Raw genomic sequence first — 13,307 nt, 5'->3', positions numbered from 1 at the left:
TACAACATAAACCTGAGCATAAAGGAAATTAGAAAAGCAGGCAATTATGGTGAGTTGTTTGGAATGTCTTCATGGATGAATGGATTTGAACTTGACCTGGAAGGATATAGAAGGTATTGACTGGTCAGAAGAATTGAGGGCCAGAAGGATCAGTGGTCTGGGGGCCCTGTTGGCTGAAAGCCTGATCTGTGAAAGATGCCAAGGAGTAGGAGGACCTCCAGAGAGTGGTGCCTGTAGGGACTAGGGAGGAACTTTGAGAGTAAAATCGAGATTTTTCTGTGATTTCTTCCAATAGAATTTTTCTTTTTCTTTTCTTTTTTTTTTTTTTTTTAAGGCTGTGGCTAGACCAAGCAAACTCCCACCTGACTTGAAAGGCTGTTGCTCCTTGGTTTGCTGCCTTGGATGAAGGTGGTTTGAAATTTGGCAGCTCAGTCTCAGCAGTAACAGACTCACTAGGAGGCGGCAGAACCCTCCTTCAGGGGCATGTCAGGTTGAGAAGAGCTCTTAGGTCTAATTTACTTTGCTTCTCTTCAACCTCGAGAGACTCTACAACCAGTAAAGTAACCACTGGTTTATTTAGAAAGTTAAAAAAAAAAAAAAAAAAGAGTTCTGAACCGGATGCTTTATAGGATGATTAATCAAGAAGGCAGAGGGTTTAGAGAAGTTGAATAGGGAACAGACTGGAAGCCAGAAGACCTTCTCATCACGTCATGTCACTCCCCTGCCCAAGACCTTCTAGTTGTGTCCCGCTGCTCTCTAAATGAGCTCCAGTCTCTCTCTACCCTGACCTTTAAGGTTCTGCAGGTTCTGGCGGCAGCCGCCTCTGCTTTCTCCCTGGCTCGCTGTGACCTGGCCACGGTGGTCTCATTTTATTCCTGAACGTGCCAAGCCCTTTGTCCCCTTAGTACGTTTCCCTGGAATGCTCGCTCCTTAACACGTGGCCATTCTCATCTTTCAGGTCCAAGTGTCTGTGTGTGTGATCTTCTCTAAGATGTCCCCCTGCACGCAGCTGCCCTGACGAGGACAGTGCCCCCTCCTTATCTGTTTATCACACTCTTTTTAAAAAAAAAAAATTTTTTTTTTTAAAGTCTTTATTTATTTTTGAAAGAGAGAGACAGAGTGTGAGCAGGGAAGGAGTAGAGAGAGAGGGAGACGCAGAATCCGAAGCAGGCTCCAGGCCCTGAGCTGTCAGCACAGAGCCCAACGCAGGGCTCGAACTTACGAACCGTGAGATCATGACCTGAGCCGAAGTCGGACGTTCAACCGACTGAGCCGCCGAGGTGCCCCATCACACTCTTTATTTCACTGGTCCCAGTGGAATACCCGGTCAGGTGGGCAGAACCCATCTGTGTTCGCTGCTGCTTTCCTCGGTAGCGCAGTGCTGGCACGCGGGGTGCTCGTCTGCCCTTCGCAGGATGAGGGGATTGCTGTGTTATTTCAGGCTGAAGGGTGACTACACCGGTGGGAAGTGGAGAAGGATCAGATACCACACATACTGCAGGCTCACCAGCAGATTCGACTGTTGACTTCTCCCCCTTCGTGGAACCTTTTCCCCAGCCTTTCTGACATCATGTTCTTGATGCCCCTTCTGCCACGGTGACATCGTGCCTGGTCTTACCTCCCGCTCTTAGATAGTGACATCCTGAGGGCTTTGTCCTTGCTTGTCTCTCTTCTCTGATCCCATCCACTCCCCTGGACTCCGTGGCCAGTTGGGTCTGTACACCCTCACAGCCATCTCTGTGCACACCGACCTCCTGCACTTGACTGCCAGGTACTTGTTTGTTGACAGCAACCACTGCTCGGGGCTCGGCGTCCTGTGCCAGGCGCCGGGTGCAGCGGTGAGTGAAACGGAACCTGCCCCCTGGGTCTGCAGCTTAAACCTGCCTCTGGTGGAGAGGCCATTAAACCAGCCAGCCAGTAAGTGCTTACAAAGTGCAAAGTGCTGGGGGAGGTGGGGAGAGGTGGGGCGTGTGGTAATGGAGCCTTAGGGGAAATCCTGCTTGGTAGGACAGTGGGGACTGGCTTCCTTAGGGCAGGGCAGAGGCCCAGAGCCCTGCAGGCAAAATGACACTCTCCTGCCTTGATAGGTCCTGGCCCAACCAGGCTGGTGCTTAAAGTAAGGGGTAGGAACTCTCTTCTGCTTTTCTATCCCACCCGGGCAGGAGCCCCGAAGGGCCATGGACAATAACTGGTTGCCTTTAATTGCCTTTGAAGCTATTTATCCCAGATTGTTCTGGTATGCTTTGCTTGTTCTCCGTTAACAATTCAGAGTGAAACCCTTAAAACGGACCCCCCCCCCCTTGCCTGTAGGGAACAGCCCCTCGAGTTTGTAGTGGAGAAGTTGGGGAGGTAGGGTGTGAATGTGCGGACCCCGCCCTCCTTCCTCCTCTTGGTTTAGTTAGTCTCTCAGAATCTCTCCTGATCTCTGCTTCTCAGTCCTGAGATGGGAGGTGCCGGAAGAGCAGAGGTGGTCTCTTTCGTGCAGCGATCATCAGGCTTTTGTTTGTGTGCATTAGATCTTTGGATATTTACCATGTGAGAAATTGAAGCAATTTTTTTTTCTTCTTTGTGAAGTAAACTCTGCAGCCACTCTGGGGCTTGAACTCACGACCCCAAGATCAAGAGCCCCAAGCTCTGCCGAATGAGCAAGCTCTACCGAATGTGCCCCCTTGAAACAAAAATTCTTTGAACAATGTTTAGGGAGTATAGCTTCACAGGAAGTGGCAGAAATAGTACAGAGCCCTATACTCTTCTTCACTCAGTTTTTCGCGGTGGTAACATCTTACTTTATTACAGTATCAAAACCAGGAACTAGACCTAGTTCAGGAGTTGGTTAGACTACAGTCCTTACTCATAGTTCAGAAATTTTTAAAACATGAGATTAGACAATCACACATCCATTAGCCAGTGGAATGATGACATCATCACTTGTCATAAACCCTGAAAACCTCCCCTCTACATGCCTGAGAATGAAAAAGGCAGGTAACATCCTAGGACTATTGTTGAAATAGCCCTGACCCTGTGGGCCCCCCAAAGGTGGCCCTAAATGACCGTGAGATACCCCACTGGCTTGGTTGGAACGTGCACTCTGGAGTCTGTCTGGACTTTATCTTGGCTCTGCTACTTTATTTTTCTTATTTTTATTTTTTATGTGTTTTTAAAATTTTTCTTTTAGAGAAAGAGAGTGTAAGAGGGGGAGGGGCAGAGGGAGAGAGAGAGAATTAAGCAGGTTCCACACGCAACAACTCAGAGCCTGATGCAGGACTCGATCCCTTGACCCTGGGATCATGACACGACATCAGGAGTCTGACGCTCAACCGACTGAGCCACTCAGGTGCCCCTTGGCTCTGCTACTTTAAAACCACGCAGCTTGGGGCGCCTGGGTGGCTCAGTCGGTTAAGCGGCCGACTTCGGCTCAGGTCACGATCTCGCGGCCCGTGAGTTCGAGCCCCGCGTCGGGCTCTGGGCTGACAGACAGCTCAGAGCCTGGAGCCTGCTTCAGATTCTGTGTCTCCCTCTCTCTCTGCTCCTCCCCTGTTCATGCTCTGTCTCTCTCTGTCTCAAAAATAAATAAACGTTAAAAAAAAAATTAAAAAAAAAAAGTAAAACCACGCAGCTTGGGAGAGTTACTTGACAGGGCAGCTCTGTGGCATAGTATTTGAGAACCCAGACCCTGAAGCCTGACTGTCTAGGTTTGAATCCTGCCTCTGCCACTTACTAGCCATGACTGTGGGCAGGTCTCGGTTTCATCTGTAGAGTGAGGATCATGAAGGTGCCCACAGCCAGAGTGGCGGTGTAAAGATTAAACGAGCTGGTTAAAAGATTAAAAGAGCTTGCAGTAGCATCCGAATGGTGTCCTGAACATCCATCGGTGTCAGCTGTGATTATTGCGAGGTAATGCAGGAAAAACATTTAGCGCAGAGCTTGGTCCAGAGGAGGGAGTAAAAGTCATACGCCTGACGCTCCCCCACCATCCAGCATGGGAAGTCATCGTGAGCCAAAGGAAAGGTATTAGGTATTAGGGGAAGGGAAAAAGCAGTTCTCTGAAAACTTTGTGAGCAGAGGGCCCGGATCAGCTTTGTGAACCATCGTACCTTCACTGCTCAGCGCAGGGCCAGCCTGGAGCGGGCTCTCAGGAAGTGTTTGTTAATGACTGAGTGATGGACTGAGTGAAGGAGAGCTGCTTGTGGCCACGAGTCGGGGAGGGGGAGGAATACTGACTGCCTTCTTTTGAGTTTGAGTTAGGAAGTTCAAGACCTTGATTTAATGAGATCAATAACAAAGCTTATTAAGTTAACTTAAATTTAACACATTAAATTTAACATATGCTGTTCTAGATCAGTTCACTGATACATGTTTGGAGCCTTTACTTCGTCAAGCAGTGAAGTAAACGAGCTCTTCTGTTTCCTGTTACGTAATAGGAAAGTAGAGAAGTCCTTGTAACGTCCTCTGTGCTTACCACAGTGATCGGTGTCCAGAAACCCTTGAAACGGGAACGTGCCTTTATTCTGGGATGGCAAGGATGGGCGGTTGGCCACTCCAGGAGGGGGAGCAAGGGTCCTTCCTGGCGCCTGCAGTTTGGTCTCTGGCTGGTCACCTTCTATTCCTCGTATTCTGTGTAGTTCAGCAGGTGATCCATTTCTCCTAAGGTGTTACCCCTACCTACCTCTCCCGCGTCAGCTCCAGCTGCTTTTCCTTCACCTTCTCTGCTCTGGACTCGCTGGTCTTTTTGCCTGTCTGTTCTGTGATCATATCAAGCTTATTCTTGAGTCAGCAAGGGTCCTTGCTGATTACCTGTCCTGGTGTGTTTGCCTCCCCATACTGTCACATGATGCCCTTCTACTTCTTGAAGCAGTCTGTTTAACATAGCACCCTACCCATCTCCGTCACTGTGTCCTCCTCTTGTGCCTAATTTTTCTTTAGAGCATCAGAAAGTACCAGGCATTGTATATCCTTGGTTGACTTTGTCAGTCTTCCTCCATAGAGTGACACATTGTTAAGGCAGAGGAGGTGCTTAAAACATTGCCTGGCCCGTAGAAGGGACTCAGAAATTGAGTAGATGCTGCAATTTCTTTTAGAGAAAAATTGATCTGGGAACTAGTCCCAGGATCAAATGGTGATCTTCAGTGTAGGAACCAACATGACCTTGTTTAGAGTATAATATTACATCTAATACTCTAAGGATGTTCACATGTATAAATATATGTGTATGTGTATGTTTGTGTGTATAAATGAGATCCCAGTTTATATATGGGTGGGGGAGAGAAATTTTCTTTTAAATAGTCTTTTGTTCTAAAGGTTTACTTGTAAATTGCGTGCTAAGAATTGAAAGCATATATCACATTTTCTAAAAAAGAATTCTTATGTTGGCCCAGAAATATACCTACCTCACATTCAAGAAATTCAGGCACATGGAAAAAATGCTTTCCGATAGATGACCCAGCTATTTTATTTATTTCTAGCCCTCCTTTTTCTAAAAAAGTTTTAAGTTGGTTTACAAGAATTATGTATTCATTCAGGTATTTAAATGACAACAAACATGTTGTGTCCCCTGCTAAGCATTGGGAACGCAACATCGAATAAGATAGATACCATCTGGGGCGCCTGGGTGGCTCAGTCAGTTGAGCGTCCGACTTCGGCTCAGGTCATGATCTCGCGGTCCGGGAGTTCGAGCCCCGCGTCAGGCTCTGTGCTGACAGCTCAGAGCCTGGAGCCTATTTCGGATTCTGTGTCTCTCTCTCTCTGACCCTCCCCCATTCATGCTCTGTCTCTCTCTGTCTCAAAAATAAATAAATGTTAAAAAAAAAAAAGATACCATCTGTCTTCACTGTAGTTTATCAGAGGAGGTACGTGAAACACATAATTTTACAACTAATTATTTAAAATTGTGATAAGAACTATGAAGGTAAACTAAGGAAGGGAAGAGGCAGTTTCCAGCTGGAGCCATCGCAGCTGGAAAGGTGAGAGCCAGGTCCTGGGGCTGCCAGGGTTGGCTTGGTGTGGTTGGAAGTCTGCAAATTTTAGTTGAGTCTTGTAGTGTGAAGGCTACTAAAATATAAAAAAAAGCTTTCCTCCACTAGGTAAATGAGCCCAAATTTACAAGCAGGGAGGGCTTCACCAAAAGCAGGTAAATAAATGCATAGGAATTTGTCTTATCTTTTTTCTTGTGGCAGTTCTGCTGAGGTCCTTTCTGTTCACAGGTGTATCAGAAATGTTAACACACGTGGTCTCCAAATTACACTCCAGTGACACATTTCCCGTGGGAATCACCATTCCTGCCTCAGGAGCCGTTGGCTGCCGTCACTGCCATGGAAGTTGGGAGGTTTTAGGGCAGAGGTTCTCAGATTCTGTTCCAGCAGAATTTTTTCTTTTTTGTTTTCTTTTTTTTTTTTTTTTCAGGTTTATTGAGGTATAATTGACGAATTGTAAGATATATGAAGTATACATAGTGGTAATTTGATATATGTGTAACCATCTAGTTAATTACCCCATCCATCATCTCTCATATTTATCCTTTTCCTTTTTTTTTTTTTTTGTGAGAACATTTCTCTTAGCAGATTTCAATTCTATAATACAGTGCTATCACCTAGAGTCAGCATGTTTTACATTAGATCCTCAGACCTTATCCAGCAGAATCTTAAGTGGAAAGAGCACAGTAGTTATGAACATGGGCTCAGGGTCAGACAGACAAAGGTTCAAATCCTGGTCTTGAGCAACTTAGACCACTTCCCTAAGCCTCAATTTCCTCCTTAATGGGTGTGTTGGTGTTGGGGGTGGGGGTGAGGGGATAGGGCAGGGGCGGTGCCAGAGGAAGCAATGACAGTCCCTGCCCCTTGAGCTGTTTGGAGTAAATGCCATCATGCACAGAAGACGGTTAGCGCAGTGCCTTGTACTGAGGCCCTGAGGACTTTCTCAGGAAATGCTAACTTATTAGTATTATTGTCATAGTGTCTGGAAGTACCAGTTTAGAGCAGCTGATGCACTGTCTTTTCAAAGCTCCTAGGGAGGTTAAATGGTGTCAGATCCTTTTAAATCTTAGGCTAGGGTCCTATCTGAGGAAGGAGAAGAAAACTTCCTCACGCTGCTAAGTGGCCATGTGCTGATGGGACTCAGAGCCTTAGCTAAGTACTTCTTCATGTTTGTCCATGTTATTATTTGTCCAATAATTATTATGTAGCCTAGGGTACCCACTGCCTGTTCCCCCTTTGGAAAAAAGATTAATACCCGTTCCCCCTTTGGAAAAAAGATTCCTGTTTCCAGAATCACCATTTATAGATTAAAGTTTTAAAAATGGGGTACCATATTTAAAAGTGAGAAATTTGTGTGCTGAATTTATTCACACTGTAGCTAATTAAAAACACCATCAGACCCATTTTCGGGGGCAGTTTTGGCATTCTTGTGTTTTGAAAGGCATTTAACGTGTGCTTGGTATTATTGTCAGAACCAAGCTGTAGATCCAGCAGGATCACAGCGTTCGTGCTTCCAGAGTGTCGGCACTGTGAGCTTTTGCCCTGTTTGAGAAGGGAATCTCCGTCCCTGGGGGCCCGCTTGTGTGCATCCCGACTCGAAAAACGCCAAAGAGTGGACCTTCATAATGAGTTGCTCCTTGCTGGGGATTTATTTCTCTTAAAGCAGCCTATTGATACTTTAAACAAACAAACAAACAAACAAACAAACAAACAAACACAGCACAGAAAACATCAAAAAAAATAATGTTGGGATTACACAAACGTGGATGATTTCTTGTCTTTGTACAAAACATTCTTAAAAGCTGTAAGAGCTTCATTGTGGGGAAGTTAACTTCCTTAGGTTGGAGTTTGCTTTTTGCTTACTTTGGTATCTTTGAAAATCCTTGAGAAGTGTTTCCCTTTGCAGTGAAATAAAAAACACCTAAGACTAAAGGACCCATCATTCTTAGTGGTGTTATGATATGTACGTCGGTTCTTTGGGGGTATATGGGATAACAGTCAATACAAACTTGGTTTTCCTTTGATTGAACGTTATTTTCAAACTAACAGTCATGTTTTACCAGTTGCCTCCGATTTTTGCTTTCTCTTCCCTTATATAATACGTACCTAATAGTAATGTTATTTCTTAAGATTAAAGTGAATTTTGGTTAGTAATTACATACAATTCCCTATTTCTTGGAGACTGTGATATTCTGGCAACTTTGCTATTTAATGTGACTTGATAGAAGCAGCAAATTACTGCTTCCGGGAAAGGTTGCATTTCCATTGAGGGCCCAGAAAAAGTTGTAGTGTTCTTGTCGGAATATTCAAGCCCCTGTTAAAGGGGGTGTTGCTCCAGAAGGATGAAAACATAGGTGGGGTGGGGTCTGGCCGGCTGGCTGGGCCTTTGCAGTGTGTGCCAGAAGTACTCGTTTAAGTAGGAGTGTTGATTTTTATTTTTTAAGCGTTCTAAAATGCTGATGGTAGCCTTGGACTGAAAAGGAAGCTGAAGCCGTATCTTACTTCCAGATTCTGTGGGAGTTGAAAACAGTGTGGTGCCAGAGATTCGCGTAGTTTGAAAATGACTACAGGTGGCTGAACAAAACAGATTAACACAGACAGACTTGAAGGTTGCAGCAGTTTCCTTTGGAGACTCACAACAATGAAAGCAACTCCTGAAATGCTCTGCATCTCGCATCTTGTAGTCTCCGTCTGGCTTGCCAGCTTCAGGTTGCAGTTACGGTTTTGCATATTTGCTTATTGGACCAGAAAAAAAAAAAAAAAAAAAAAAAACCAACAAAAAACCCACCAACTGGGTTTGCTTCCCTCTGCTCTGATCCTTCTGTTCCTTGACTTGCAGAACGCCACCGAGCCTGTCGCAGCTGCTGAGAGCCTGGCTGAGGTGCCTGAACATGTGCTTCGAGGACTTCCGGAGGAAGTGAGGCTTTTCCCATCTGCTGTTGACAAGACTCGGATTGGTGAGTACTAGGGTCCCCGGAGGGGACGGGGAGGGGAAGGGGGCAGCCTGTGTGGAGGTGGGGAGCTCATCATAAAAGCAACAGGTTTACACTTTGATTTCGAACACTGTGTGGTGTTTCTGCATTTTCCAGTTAAGAATCCAGGGTGGACGTAGATTCTAAAACTGAACCAGAAGTATCTCCACGCCCACCACCTCCCGTCCTTCGTGATTCAGCCCGCGTGTTCCCTTCCACGTTTCCTCGGGGCTCTTCGTACTACAGAGCGTATTCCTTCCTGTCTTGTTTCACTGGGACTTGAGTGTGACTGTGCTGTTATATTTAATCTCATCCTTGTGTATCGTCACATCTGCCCTTGCATTGATTTGAGTGCCTTCATTTCTCATTTCTCTTTATGTCTCCAGTACCTGACGCATTATGGACCTCAGCAGGTACTTGGACGAATGACGATCCGAGCGTACCTGAATGCTTCTGGCTGGGATTTCTCATTGAATACAAACCAAGCTTTTGTGTATTTGGTTTTGCTTTTGTGACCTAATCTTTAGACGGGAGGCTAATAAGGAAGTAGATCATAAAAATCTAGTCAAAGTACATTTTTGGAATCTGTCACGTTTGTATCCCTTTTCGTTTTTTTGTTTTTTTTTTTTTAAGATGTATTTCTGATATTCCAGTTGATGTGTGTATGTGTGTGAATAAATTGTTAATAGATGCTTTTCCTAATTCTCACTGAAAAAGTGTTCAGTAAGCAGCTTGAGCGCTTACATCATTCACGGGAAAGTGGTTGATTTTATAGCGCCACTAACTGATCGTTAGCTCTGTTATCAAACTGGATTCGTAGACTTACAGGAGAGGGAAACTTGAAGCTCCTAGCTGGGCAGGACTGGCTCAGTCTCCGCCTTCCTTCTGTGCCTGAGGAAATGGAGACCAGGAGATGAGGGAACTTGTCCAAAGGGATGTTGTCAGGGAGCGTCACCTCTGGGTGCCGGTTCCCTTGGCCCCACCACCACCTTCCGCCGTTTTGCCTGCTGCCTTCTGCGGCTCGTCTGTTTGCCTATGGGTAGTGCACAGAAAAACAACAGCCTAGGACTACCACGGAGCAGCAGGAGCAGCAGCGGTATAACTCTTGGCCGTTTGCAACTCTGAAGAGTGAGTTGTTACAGTAGCCAAGTTTTCAGGAGACCTAGCCGGAGAGGAAGGAGAGGAAAGAGTGTTCCGTTTTGAGCGCGCTTCAGAAATACTTATTCACAGAACTGTATTTCTCAGCCTTTGTGAAAGCAATTCATGTTCATTGGAGATCATTCCAAATCTGCGGAAAAGTAGAAAGAGTTCAAAATTATTCATGGTTTCGGGGCGCCTGGCTGGCTCGGTTGGTGGAGCATGTGGCTCTTGATCTCGGGGTCATGAGTTTGAGCCCTGTGTTGAGTGCAGAGATTACTTAAATAAATAAATACATCCTAAAACAAAAACATTCCCTCGAAAAATTATAGTTTCACTCCTCGTATTTTTTCTCGTTAAGTTGTTATTGTGCTGTTCTCTGGGTATTTGTGATTGTGCCATCTGGGTAATTTTACATGTGAGAAATAGAAACAAACAGATAGAAAACATTCTTTCCTACTTGTAAAACAGGGTAGGTTCTTTACAGGCTATTTGGGAAGTACAGAAGAATACAAAGAAGAAAAATAAAAATCCTCCCGAAGACTTGATTTCATTCGATTTCACTTGCTCTCCATTGATTTAACATTATCTTGCTTTTAGACCGGCTAGCCTTTTAACTATTTTGTGAAACAGAATTGACTTTAATGCTTTGATCTTTAACCACAATACTTTATAAAAATATCGGTTTTATTTTCTAGGTGTCTGGGCCACTAAACCAATTTTAAAAGGCAAAAAGTTTGGGCCATTTGTTGGTGATAAGAAAAAAAGATCTCAGGTTAAGAATAATGTGTACATGTGGGAGGTAAGAAAGAATTCCGGTTCTTTGTTTATCAGCATTCAGTACGTTTTTAAAGAAATCATTCTATTCTCTCAGGATTCGACATTTGAAATTAAAATAGTTCGCTTACTATGTTCTTTAAAATCAAAAATGTTTTTATTAAAGAGAAAATGTGTTTCTTTGGATACAGACCGCCATTTACATTTGTATTTTGAAGCGGCTTGAGTGTCCTCAACGATGAATGTCAAATCCAGTTTTTATATTGCCTTGTTCAGGGTGTTTTGCTTTACAACCAAGACTTTGGTCTGTCCCTTTGCAGGCTTCCAAATAGGTACCATAAAAGAACACTCTGAGGTGACCACAAATAAAACACTCTTAGGGTCTTCTCTGTGTTTTAGAAAATAATCTCTGTGTTGCTGGAATATTCAGAATTGGATATATTTAGCACATGGCATATTTATAGAGTGCTTCGGACTTCTCAGGAGGCTTTAATTTTGTGCATTTCCTATTCTCACTATGATCCTGGAGGACAGAGTAGGGCATTAGCACATTCCTTACAGAGGTGAGGCCGTCAGGAACAGAGGTGAATTGTTCCTCCCCTTGAGGACCCGTGTCGAGAGTGGTGTTGATGCAGAGCTAGGACCCGTGTCTCCTGCCCGACAGTAAGGCATTTAAAAATGTTTCATTGGATTACCTGGTTTCAGATCCTACCTTTATTTTAGCCTTGTGACTCTGGGTGTAGGGTACTTAACCTCTGGGCCCTAAAATCCTCAATTTAAAAACGGGGACAAGAAGAAATCCCTCATTAAGATAGCTGTGAAGGTAAATAGGTTGTTACTGCTTCCTGGAGCGTTGCATGCAAATTCATCATTCATGTGGAATTTTGTTCAGATCAGGTGCTCTGGGGAAGCTCTCGTGGTCTGATAGGATCTCAGTGGTGTGTGACTCCCTTTGCAAAGCAAGTGAAGTTTTTCGGTGGTTAGGAAAAGCATTCCTATCAGATTGTCTTAAATGGAATCACATCTGTTTCACACGTAAACATACACGGACCTAAAAACAAAATATGCCTAGGAAATGGCTGGATACTTTACATCAAGAAGTTCTGTGACATTTGTACATCTGAGGTATGTCGCTGCTGTTCTCAGTCTCAGTGTTCAGAGCAGTGTTTCTTAACTTGAAGATTCCTCTGGTTTCTTCCAGTAATCTTGAGGTTCTGTATTTGTCGTGAGTCCCTTATAATAAATGTGATGACAGTTAACCCGAAGGGCCTTAGGAAATGAGGAGTTAGCGTGAGAATAATCACATTATGCTATTTCACTACTTTTGAGGTGAAAGAGCGCTTATATTTGTAGAAAAACTGCCCAGCCAAAAAATGATATTAATTACTCCAGATAATGCCTGTATGATTAAAAATGTCTGGACCACAAAAGTATGCCCCCAAATAAACTGCATTTTTAATTTTAGAAATTTCCCAAGGGAAACTAACAGATATGTTCTACCGGGTCTGCGCTAATCTTAGTGAGGACAGTGTCTGGAAACCAGGAGATGTGTTCTCTCGTTCTGTGTGTGTAATGCTGAGCTTGAACAAATGTCATTAATATTATACCTAAATTTATTGTACCTAATTTACCCGCCTTAACAGTTTGCTATTGTTGGGCATAGTATATAAATCATTAATAGTGTCTTTTGTAAATTAAACTTCGTTTGTATTGAAATTCATACGTAGTATGAGTTCATAGTAGCTTGGTGAATATCCTAATTTGGAGCCATGACATATTAGGGATTCGATTTCTACTTACAAACATGTTAAGATCGCATTGTTAACTTAGGTACTTCTACGTGCATACCACCACAGTTTGTGAGTCTTCTGACATTGCCAGTTCTTGTTATATTTAAAACTTCAGTTCTTGTCAAGGCTGGCTCTTCCTTCTTGGAATTAAAAACAACTGGATGTCGTTCAGGTAGTTCCGACTACAAGGTACGTATTCCGTACAGAAACCTGTAAGCCTTTGCTCTGTTAAAATAAAAGTAGATACATGTATAGGTAGAGGCATGCATTCGGCAAAATACAGGAAGCCGCAGTTATAGTGTCCATGTGTCTTGTAAAGAAAGTAAAACACCAAGTAAAATTTAGTATATCCCCAGTGATTTCTTCCAACCTTGGTCTGATCCTCAGACTTGCATCAGAATGGCTTGTATTCAAGTAAGAGAAACTGCTTATCATTAAAATCTCATCTTGGCATTTGTTCTTCTGTTAAAGCCCCTTAAGACCTGCTTATCTTTTAGCAGCCTCGTCTTTTGCCCCAGCTAGAACTCCATCTTAAAGCTAACTAAGACCAAGTGTTAAATTGCTTTTCTTGAGCCCTTGATTGTCTCACAGAGTCTTACGTCCCCTAAGCTTTCACTGAAAACATTCTAGTCAATCAGAAACAACAGGAGAGAAACAATAAA

At 43.9% G+C, this 13,307-nt stretch overlaps 1 protein-coding gene across 7 annotated transcripts in view; it reads left to right on the top strand.

The window, feature by feature from the left end:
• PRDM2 (PR/SET domain 2) overlaps window positions 1–13,307 on the top strand; it is a 121,899-nt gene that overhangs the window by 23,516 nt on the left and 85,076 nt on the right. For 6 of the 7 annotated variants that reach the window (XM_078452373.2, XM_078452377.2, XM_078452372.2 and 3 more), the window contains 2 exons: window positions 8,809–8,926; window positions 10,777–10,880. In XM_078452373.2, the coding sequence (XP_078308499.1) occupies window positions 10,872–10,880 (9 nt within the window). In that variant the 5' untranslated portion in view covers window positions 8,809–8,926; window positions 10,777–10,871. Of the gene's footprint in view, window positions 1–8,457; window positions 8,679–8,808; window positions 8,927–10,776; window positions 10,881–13,307 lie in introns of those variants that run through there. The other variant, XM_078452374.2, reaches the window with a different exon arrangement.

The sequence above is a fragment of the Panthera onca genome, chromosome C1, assembly GCF_046562875.1.
Source record: "Panthera onca isolate mPanOnc1 chromosome C1, mPanOnc1 haplotype 2, whole genome shotgun sequence".
Taxonomy (NCBI): Eukaryota; Metazoa; Chordata; class Mammalia; order Carnivora; family Felidae; genus Panthera; species Panthera onca.
Note: the sequence above shows the minus strand (reverse complement) of the source record. Positions and strands in the feature narration are given on the sequence as shown.